The following is an 11,506-nucleotide window of genomic DNA, read 5'->3' on the forward strand; positions in this document are numbered from 1 at the left end:
ATTTTTGATAAAAAAAATTTTTTTCAAAGTAATTTAATTGTAAAAAAAAAAGTTTATAACATATAAATTAATTTTTCATAAAAAAAAAAATTATTACAATTTATTTAATGTAAAAAGAAATTTTTTCAAAATGTCGTAGCTTCAGTATCACATTTTAACAATTAATAAAAAAAAAAAAAAAAAAAAAAAAAAATAACTTGAGATCAATTCTAAATAAATAAATAAAAAAAATTTCAATACGACTACATTACAATAATATATATGTTTATATACAATTGATGTTATTATTTAAATATGGCATGTCTCTGTATAAAACGTAACAAAAACAGACGCCTCACGTTTATTTAAATATTAATTAAAATACATTTCGTTACGTTAATAATATTTATAAACTATTTTATTTGTTATTTATAATTAATAATTCATCTATTTCTTCACTCTAGACTTTTAAAAATTCAAATACATATCAAGTCCGCCAGTCGAAATATTAATATAAATAAAAAATGAGGAATGCAGAAAGGATGCACTTATTAAAATTAAAATATAATATATAATTTGTCATATATTTTTTATGTAATTATAAAATTTACATAAATATTTACCTAATAACTAAATAATAATAATAAGGTTAAAAAATAAAAAAATAAATAAATTTATAATTAATTTGTTTGTATTCAGCCAGTCAGTGATGTAGAAGTTAAATTATTTTTTTTTTTTTTTTTTTTTTTTTTTTTTTTTTTTTTAATAAAAAAACAAATTAATTATTCATCCTTTTTACACTCACTCACAATTTTTTTTCATTCTCTCTAATTTTTTTTTTTTTTTTTTTTTTTTTTTTTTTGTCAAGACTTGCGACATATTTCAAATTATATTGGTTGAGTACGTGAAAATATTATTATTATTTTTTTTATAGTATTATTTAATATATATTTATCATAAATTCGAATTTATATTCTTCTTTATATTTTTTAATGAGTATATGAGAAATGTAGACTATGAAAATTTTATTTTCGTAGGTGGGATTTTTATTTTATTTAAAGGAAAATAATTATTTTTGCTGGATTCTTACCCACTGTCATATTTGCTCAGTTTATATTTATATTTATTCGGATAATTTTGTTCTTTTTGGTTTATATTATTCCAAGTACTTTTTGGCGGTAATTTTTAAATTTAAAAAAAATTTTTTTACAATTAATAAAAAATTAAACATTTTTTTGTAATAAATAAAAATTTTTAATTTTTGAAATTAAAAAAAAATTTCTCAAATTTTTCAAATTAAGAAAAATTAAAAATTAAAAAAAAAAAATAAATAAATTATTTAAAAAATAAAAAAAAAAATTGTTCGCCTTAAAAAAAATTTTAGAATCCAGCAATTAGAGTTTTAAAAATTCTAACAATTATTTTTCGACTAATAATTATTGTTATATGTATAATTCATTCATTACTTATTTAATAATAATAATATATATAGTACGGATTGTTGACTTGACAGAGAGATTAATAATTAATAATTTTTCTCTCAATATCAATTGCTGTTACAAAGACAAAATAATTGATAATAATATTTTTACCATAAATAAATAAAATAAAATAATAAAAAAAAACTTTTAAACGCAAAATTTTGAATAAATCTAAACTAAAAAAAAATGATATATCGAATTGGCAGTATTAAATCACAAATTATCAACAAAAATTACCAACATTGTCTTTGTAATTTCAAAACAATTAAATTCTACAATTGTATTTATATATTTATATGTATAATTTTATTTTATATATAAATGACCTAGTGTAACAACATAGCACCTAGGGTATTTGTACTTTTGCATAAACTTTGCATTTAAATGAAGAAAATTATAAAGATAAATTATCCTGAAGGATAATTTAAAAAAAAAAACTGACAAGATAATTGTTTTTATGTACAAAATAAAAAATAATCGACAAAGCAATTAAACCCTAAAAACAAATCACATCTAAACTAAATAAATGTATATTTTAAATATACAAATAAAAATTTAAAACACTTACGCATTTAATAATCAATTAATCTAATAAACATCGGTAAGTGTTCAATTAATAAAATCTTAATAATTTATCCTAATTTATAATTAATATACATTATCTACAAAACAAATTATTCATTGTTACTTTTTTAATATAAACTCGAAACAAAAATAATTATAATTAATAAACTGCGTTAGTTTTTTTTTTTTTTTTTTTCTTTTCATTTTTAAACTCTTAAAGGCTTTTTTTAATTTATCACATTAACTAAGACAATTATTCATTTAATTATTACTTTTTAAATGTTTATTAGCGTGCGCGCTTATCTGGCCAAATGATAAGCGCAGCAAAATGAGCAGTTTTTTTTTATTTATTTATTTATTTTTTTTTTTTAATTTTTTCGAGTTAATATATTGTTTAATTTATATACAAATTACGAATTAAATTCTACCATCGAGAACTGATAAATGGGACACGACACCTGGTGGTGAAAAATCGACGTAATTGTTATAACCGTGCAATTTTTTGTATTTACGGTTTTGTAACAAAATAACTGGACATGAAAAAATTTTCTTAATTAAAAAAAAATGGTAATTATTTTCGAATGGGGTCAAAACTATTTTTGGCCATAAAAAATAGATTATAATTTTTTTTTGGCGGATTTATGGTGGGGATGTCGAAAATTTAAAAAAATTGATATTTTAATTAAAACATCAATTTTGGCTCTGTTTTTGGAAAAAAAAAAAAATTAAAATCACAATTTTTTTTTAAATTTGATAAAATTGTGATAGTATTTAATAATTAAATTAATATTTTTAATTAAAAAAAAAAAATTTCGTTGAAAAAATGAAAATTAAAATCTTTGACCCCACTTTTAAATATTTACTAAAAAATTTTTAATTAAAAATAATTTTTTAGCTCAAAAAAAATTTTTTTTTGAACTTTTTTATCAATGTATGCCCTATTATAATTTACCAACATATCAGAGCTCGAGTACACAACAAAATACCCCAGCAACTAATTACTGCAAAAAAATTAAAGTGTTTTGAAAAAAAAAAAAAAAAAATAATTTTTAAAAATTTTCTATAATATTTTAATAAAAAAAAATGTGTTTTTGGTTTTTACAAGACCGTGAATATTTTATCATGGTACCCAGAGCTTAGCCTTCGACTCGTGTTTGATCACACACATAACGCTCGTGCGCCCAACTACACATATCGTTCTCACAGCACAGATATTCCGTCACAATAATCTGATCACTAAAAATCCCGGTTTAATAAATCTAAAACTAAAATAATTAATCTTTCTCAAGATGATTAGCTGTTGGTAAAGTTTGCGGTACAACAGATTCAGGCTCCTTACTATCAGCAAATTCATTACTGGGATCATCAACGGTATCAGTACTGTCTACAACAACATTAGTATCGTTATCAGGTTTAATATCGTTACAATCATTACTCGGTAATAAATTACTACTATTATTATTATTACAACTATGATTATGATTAAAATTATTCAACTGATCTTTCAAGCGTTTAATTTCGCGCAGATCGTTATTGCGTTGGAGCAACAACTGCCGAAACTCGTTGTTGACTTTCTTGGCGAGGTTCAACACATCCTGGGGAACTTTTAAGGTGACAAGGCGTTCTTCCAAGTCGACGAGCGCCGTAGGATCGAACAACTCTGGAGATGCTGAAGAAGGAGGACTTGCTGAAGAAAGAGAGTCAGTCGGCTCGACGTTGACTGTCGATGATGTAACGGCGCTGCTTTCTTCCTCGTCAGTCGTTTTGAATTTTTCTTCAGCCTTGTCAGTGTCAGTGTCATTAGTGTGACTGATATCGTGATTAATATCGTTGACAATAACACTATCTTGTTTGTCGATATCATTATCATTATTATCATTACCAAAAGAATTGTTGTTGTCATTATCGTGGGGATCTGGTGTCGATGAATGCGTCGATTGATAATTATCAACAATATCTTGCTCAGGTGCAGGTGACGAAGGTTTTTCTACCTTTATTACAACGGTGTCTAGTTTGTTGTTTTCCTCCGGACTGAGCGACCGGTGATGATGCCTTTTATCGTGATAATGACGTCGCGGAGCGACTACAGGTACTGGTATGCCTGATGATAATGACGACGGGACTGGCGTTATCGATGGCGTCGGCACTGGTGCCAAGGCTACGTTCGGCTGATAATGCGGTTCAAAGCGCTCGCAATCTGATAGTGGGACGACACGCTCGGGGTGTTGCAGCACCGGTGGTCCACGGCTTAGATATGCAGGCACCAGTGGTGAACTGTTTTTAAAAAAAATTTTTTTATTCAAATTTTATTAAAAATATTTAGTAAAATTTATTATAAAATAACTCAAGTGATTACACGCACTTGGAATTTTAAAATTTATTTTTTTAGGCTAAAATTTTAATCAGAAATCAATCATTTTTTTAACTCTATTTTATTAAAAATATAAATTTTGATAATTTCTGATTGATAGATCTTATCTTGCAAGATATCAGTCTGAGTAGAATTTTGGCTAAACAGTAAGAGATACGGTAAAATTTATAAAGACTATTTGTATAGAAAATTTAATTTCTTACAAAAAGGGTATCACAATTTTTTTTTTTTTTTTTTTTACTTCAATATTCAACCCAGAATTTTAATTTTTAACTTTCTCAATAAGTGGTCTTATCAGAGATAATTGAAATTAAATTTAAAAATGAAATTCTGTATAAATCAAAAGAGATAAATAAATAAATAAAAATTGATAAGGACCTTTTTAGTATAAAATTAAATTTCTTTAAAAAAAATTCAGAATTTCAAAATTTTATTACTTTGTATTGATCCTCAATAAAAAAAAAGAATTTTTTTCTTCTCTAATTTTTAATTTTAGATTAAAAAAATTATTAATAAAATTAAAATTGACTAAATTAAAAAAATCCTTTTTTTTTTTTTTTTTTTTGTAAATTTCTTTTTATTAATTAAATAAACAACTAAAAAAATATTTTTAAAAAATTGCACTTATAATTTTTTAAGTTTTTTACATGACATTTTTTTTTTTTTGTAATTTTATGTTTGAAATTTTTTTTTTTTAATTTTATATTTTTAATTTTTTCAGTAAAAAAATTTCTAAAAATTTTGAAACGTCAACTAACTTAATTTTCATTTTTTATTGCCTTTCAAATGCGTGTAATTTTTCAAGTGACTCACATATAACACTAAAAAAAAAAAAAAAAATTAGTAAAATACATTAGAAGAATACAAAAAAAAAAAAAAAAAAAAGTGTATTTATTTATTGATAGAAAACTTACTTATCTCTATGTTTACATGAAGCAGCAGCAGCAGCAGCATTCCAAGGTCTAAATGCCGATGCACCACGTGCAGCTAATTCAAAAACAGCCCACTGCATTAAATAAGGATCACCGTCAGTACCGGTCGCTGATACTGGATACATCAATCCATTATTGCTGGCATATATACCGCAGTCATCGCGGTTCAATTCTTTCTTCATACGTTTGGGCAATTTCTCAATATCATGCCTTATCTGAAATAATAAAAATACATTATTAATTTAATCTACAAAGTATATAATCATTTTTATTTTAATAAATTTACTCTTTTTCATATTAATTAATATATTCTTCCTGCTCCAATTTAATAACTTTAACAATATCATATTTTATTTGCCTTTATTTAATTTTATCAATTTATTTAATTAATAATAATATTAATCATTGTGATACAGAAATTTTCGTAGAAAATTAAATGGAATGTGGCTCTTTGCACACACTATTACTTTGCTCAACTATATACTACACTTGAATAAGCTCTTTGGAGAAATCTATTTATAAAAAAGTAAAATTGGCAATTTGGCAAGGAATATTTGTATGCTTAAACTCTAGGTAAATCATTCAGGTATATTAATAATAATAATAATAATAATAATAATAATAATCATCAAAATAAAAATAATAATTATTATTTTTTGGGAAAAACAATTATTGTTATGGTGACCTTTTATTTTTCACGATGAATAATACTGAATGTTTCTATATCTCCTAAAATATTGAAGATAGACCTATAGTATAAAAACGTTTTTGTTAGGAAATTTTATAAGCTACAATTTTGGTCTCTGATAATTTTTTGATAAAATCAATATTTTAGGAGTTATTAATCATTTTAAAATTAATTCGATATTTAATTCAAAAATTTCCTTTAAAAAAAAAAATTTGAATTTTTTAAATATATATTAAAAAAAAAAAAAAATCCTAATTTTATAATTAAATCTTTAAAAAATTTGAATTTTAAAATGCAACTAGAGTTTTTATATTATAGTTAATTCATTAGCGTATCGATTTAAAGGTTCTAGAGCTGTAAAAAGTAAAGTCTAAATCCGTGCCAAAGTTATTTCATAATAATTAGATGAAAATTTAATGATTCATTGTTTATTTTATTTCAAGTAGCTCAATACTCGATATAATATATATCGTCCATATTAATAAGTTAGAATGTTGGAATACTCTGTTAATTTTTAATTCTAGTTAAGCGTGCTTTTTATTTTTTGAATAATTTTTTTTTATATAAAAAATTTAATCAAGCAAAAGTATCTGATAATATCATTATTTGATTTTTATTGGTAATTGTTTAGATAGTGAGCTTGAGAATTTTTTTACCATAAATAAAATCGAAAAATTAATTTATTCAATTTTTTTTTTTTTTTTTTTTTTTTTTTTTTTCCCCCGTTGCGGTGAATTTATTAATATAATTCGGAAAATAAATTGTTCGCTTATATTTATTCAATTTGAAAGTCAAAAAATTCATTTTCTTTTTTTAATAAAAATTTTTTAAGCTTTAATTTTTAGAGTAAAAAAATAAAAAAAATATCTTGACATGATTTGAATATTTTTTTAATTTTTAGAAAACTTATAAATTTTGACTTTTTTGATCACTAAAAATAAGTCAAGTAAATTTTTAGATTTTCAATTTCAATCTAAAAAAAAAAATTGAATTTCAACTCAGCAAACATTTGACCATTTTTTATTCTTATCTAAAAAATAAGTAAAAAAAAAAAAAAATATTTACTAAAAATTGTCAGAAGTCCCAGATTCAATATCATAAAAAAAAAAATTTTTTTAAATATAAAATTTTCTGAACTTAAAATTCTGGTAAATCCATCATGAAAAAAAAAAAAAAAAAAAAAAAAAAAAAAAAATCATTAATAATTCAACTTTTCTCTTAAGCTCTCACATCGTAACAATTACCTCCGTAAAAATAAATAGTAATTATTTACAAGTGAAATCAACCCCATTTTTGGTCATATTTTAATAAAAAATTAATATTTTTTCTCTTTTTTCAATTGTTTTTACGGCGCATTTATCAAAAAAAAATATGAAAGAAAAAAATAAAGATTTCGATAGCTTTTTTGCCTTCAAAAGTTGAAAAAAATTGTCTCTCATTTTTTTAAATAAAATTTCTATTTGATCTTATTTTGGATGTTTAAATTAAAAAAAAAAAAAAAATTGAATATCAGAATTTTCTAAAAAATTTATAAATTTTGTTAAAATTGTGATAATCAGCATATTTTTTTTAATTGATCATTGTTTTATATATTTTTCAAAAAAAATATATCAAAATTTTCAAGAAAAAATTTTGTCCAAAAAAATGAAAATTAAAATGGTGAACTCCACTTGTAAATAATTACTAAATAAATACATTCTCAAAAAACTGATTTGGGATTTAAAGCAACAAAAATTACAATCTTCCAATCTATCAACCTGAAATAAAAAAAAAAAAAAAAAAAAAAAAAAAATAACAATTACCAAATCACTCGGAAGAAGCTTACCTCCGGAGCTTTTCTCTTGCTGTAATTAGGTACAGGATATCTATCCTTGAGATTGCGAAACAAACTAACAACTTTAGTATAATGCGGCTGGTCCCTAGACAGAAGTAAATAAGACCGCCAGTTAGTAGAATCAAACCCCCAATGACAAGTCCTGTTCTCAAGAGGCCGATGAGCGTGTCTGACGAACCTCTGAGGCGAGAACTGTCCGCCGCACTCGAGACATTCAATGCACGCGGAGTCCTCAGAGTCAAAGAGATCAGCATCAAAGACTCCCTTGCACTTGCCAAAGCACTCGTGGTACACTTTAAACCTGACAATGGAGTCATCAAGTTCCTCCTTCTTGCAGAGCCCGAGCTCTTTATCCTCCCGATGATGTTTGAGCAGCACCTCTTCAGGATGTAGCTCCCTGGTCTCAGTCCGAAGCAGCAGCGCGCTGACCAGCCTCTCAGCGTCGGTCTGAGTGATGAGCCCGCAGGAGGGCGCGTTCCTGGGCAGGATCCCAGAAAGCTTGAGCTCTTCCAGCTGATCGTGAGTGCACCTCGAGCAGTAAATCTGCAGCTCATCGCAAACCTGGTTTATCTGCTGGAGCGAGAAGTCCTGGAGCACGGTGTTGAGGATCTGGGGCAAGCAGAGCCTCCGCTCGCCTCCAACAACGAAGCAGGAAATCCGCTCGTTCTCCAGCAAGGTCTCGCACCGCTCCGAGCAGCTCTGGTCCGGAGCTGTCAGAATCGGGATCTGGAACTCGAGCTCCCGCTTGTCAACCTTCACCCTCTCTGTCTGGGAGTCCTCGGAGTCCTCGCGGTCCACTCTCTCCACCACGTCCAACCGGTCTTTGATGAACTCCTTCCCCTTGCAGGAATCCTTCTCAGGATTTCCCTCGCAAGTGTCCGAGCACCTCAGCGACGAAAAGTGGAACTGCTCTTGCAGCAAATTCTTGCAGTCCATTCCCAGCAGGGCGGAACTCGGTCCCTGCAGGCTTTTAACTGCAGACAGCTGATATGTCTTCAAGACTGTCTTCAGCTGCGGGCTGTACGACTGATTAGTCGTGTGTCCTGGCAACAGCGTCTCCATTGTCACTCCGTAATATTTTATATTTGTTAAAATATTTTACTTTTAGGTTAAAACTGGTTGAGCAAAAATATTCCTTGCCAGACTCGGGCCATATTTACAGTCCTCACTAACAGTACTTGTCGTAGTAATAATAATAATAATAATAATAATAATAATAATAATAATAATAATAATAATAACAATAAAAATGAAAAAATAAAATCTTAGCACTGATCTGCAGAATCCACTTGATGGCATCAAATAATTATAAGCACTAAACGGCGCACAACCGAATAAAACCCGTTGCGCATCGTATCGCATATATATATAACTTAAACTTTAACCAAAAAAGCGTCCGCTATTTTTTAGCAGTACCTAGTACCTAGCGTGAGTCGTTTGCTGTATGAGAAAGACCTTCTCTATTTATCTCAGTCTACATACAGTGTAATAAAATGAGGAGAGCTGAGAAGAGAGGTTGTAATGCGGCCCCCGCCTCCTCGGAGAAGTTAGGCTACACCAGTGCCACAACACTCGGCTCGGTCATGGGTACAGGTCGGTGGCCTGTACTTGTACGCTGCTTCTTATTCTTCCTCTTAACTTTGCCAGCTTATATTCTTCTTCTTCTTCTTCTTCTTCTTCTTCTTCTTCTTCTTCTTCCTCTTCCCTCACCAGCCGCATTTAATCACCACTACAAACAAATCATTTACTATTATTTACTATACATCAACTGACAACACTCCATACGCTTATTATTCTGCAATGACATGGGCTGATGCCCAGTACCATTGCACCAGGTTCTATCATTTAATTTTTTAATTATTCTCAAAGTTTTTTTTTTTTTTTTTTTTTTAATTATAATCCTGAAGTTTGTCGTCAGCTGTCAATTTTAATAACAAATCAATTACAATAAATATTTTCACTTGTAATTTTTATTTATTTTCACATGTGGAATTTTATTATTTAATTTTTTTTTATAATAATTGGATTATTATAAAATTTAAAAATAATTTTTAATGTCTGTCAACATTAAATTAATTTAAATAATTGTAGTAATAATAATAACACTTAAAATGCACATAACACTTATAGTTTTAAAAAAGCAAGTCTTAAATAAAGTATATTTGTTGATTTTCAGCGAGGCCACTTATAACAGAAATATAAACTGTAACTACAGCAATATCTTGAGTACTCCTATGACCGTTTGGTTGACATGCCGCGCCGGAATGGCGTATCGATCGTATACGCATGACGACACACCAGGCCACTACTCGTGGCTCCTCCACGCATATGCGCTTGAGCTTGAGAACAAAAACCTTCAATTTAACAAAACATAAATCAGAGAAACATGAAAAACAAAACAATTAACAGGTAACTTTAAAAATAATAAATAATTAAACAATGCATAATAATTATCATCGACTTTTTTTCCGTAACAATATCAATAATTATTATTATTATATTATTAAAAATAATAAAATGAATCTGTCGTAGGTCTAGACACCTTCACCGAAGCTACAGTCCAGTCCACACTAGCGCTACCGCAGAATCTAGCGCCGTGTAAAACGCACAAGCGCACAAGTTCAAACTGTACTTTAACACAGACACAGACACAGTTTTTGCTTGCTGCTCTGAGCTAAGGCTGTGTTAAATATGTACTTTATATATTTTTATTATGAATATATGCATGGAGAGATTTCTGACAAGCGCCATCTGGATACAAGTGCACAAGCGCGTCGAGCCCTCGGGGTTATGTGTATGTATTTCGCGACCTCGTTCAATGTATACAGTCGCGACGCACCTCCTCCCCCACCGACTTGTCGTCTACCCTCCTCCCTATGTAAAATCTAACGAGTATATACACTATATATATGTGCGCCAATACAGCCGGGAGTTGATGCCACAGGCTGTAGGTGCAGAGGGGTCGGTACATACATATTCATCGGGGAATATATACATATATCACTCATGTAAGTACTTACTCTTTATATAAATTTATATGCTTGTGTGCAAGCTTTTTTTTAGCTGTCTGTGTGCGTTGACGTCGGTCGAACGTCTAGTCATGTGACCTTCCCGTCAAAATAGCCTGCGTACCCACAACGCGACCACTGACACGCATAAGCATCATGCACGTCTGTGTAAGAGGATTATTATTCAAGGAAGGCAGTTTTTTTTAATTAATGGGGGATATTGATTTGGAGTTAATGATTTTTTTTTATCTTTTGGATGATAGGAATAGGTTTTAGATTTTTTAGAAAATTTTGCTATTATTTTTATTTATTGAATAGTTAAAAAAAAATTTTTTTTTTTTTCCCCTTTTCATGAAAAAAAAAAATTAGATATTTTATTTTTTAAGAAAAATTATCCGAAGTCTTAAATTTAAAAAAATAGTTTTTATAATTGCTGATTTTTTTCATCTAATGTATTAATTTATTTTTTAATTAAATATTCCATTCTATTGTTAATCATTTTTTAAGAAAAATAATATTTTTGATCCAAGTTTTTAATTGAAAAAAATACATTTTACAATTGCTAATTTTTTAAGTTAATTATTTTTCTTCTTATAATTAATTTTTTACTATTTTAAAAATAATTTAAGCTACTTTTTTTTAATAAAAT

General features: G+C 27.5%; 1 protein-coding gene across 1 annotated transcript; it reads right to left on the reverse strand.

The window, feature by feature from the left end:
* Positions 1–544: 544 nt before the first annotated feature.
* On the reverse strand, positions 545–10,826 carry LOC141536976 (uncharacterized). Its single transcript, XM_074257811.1, has 3 exons — positions 7,841–10,826; positions 5,310–5,542; positions 545–4,298 (listed from the first exon to the last, which is right to left on the reverse strand). The coding sequence occupies exons 1-3, from the start codon at positions 8,909–8,911 to the stop codon at positions 3,299–3,301; spliced, it is 2,304 nt and encodes a 767-aa protein (XP_074113912.1). The 5' UTR covers positions 8,912–10,826; the 3' UTR covers positions 545–3,298.
* Between the last annotated feature and the right edge of the window lie 680 nt (positions 10,827–11,506).

Source organism: Cotesia typhae, unplaced genomic scaffold, assembly GCF_013202065.1.
Source record: "Cotesia typhae breed Kobodo isofemale line unplaced genomic scaffold, CoteBio_Ctyphae scaffold_45, whole genome shotgun sequence".
Taxonomy (NCBI): Eukaryota; Metazoa; Arthropoda; class Insecta; order Hymenoptera; family Braconidae; genus Cotesia; species Cotesia typhae.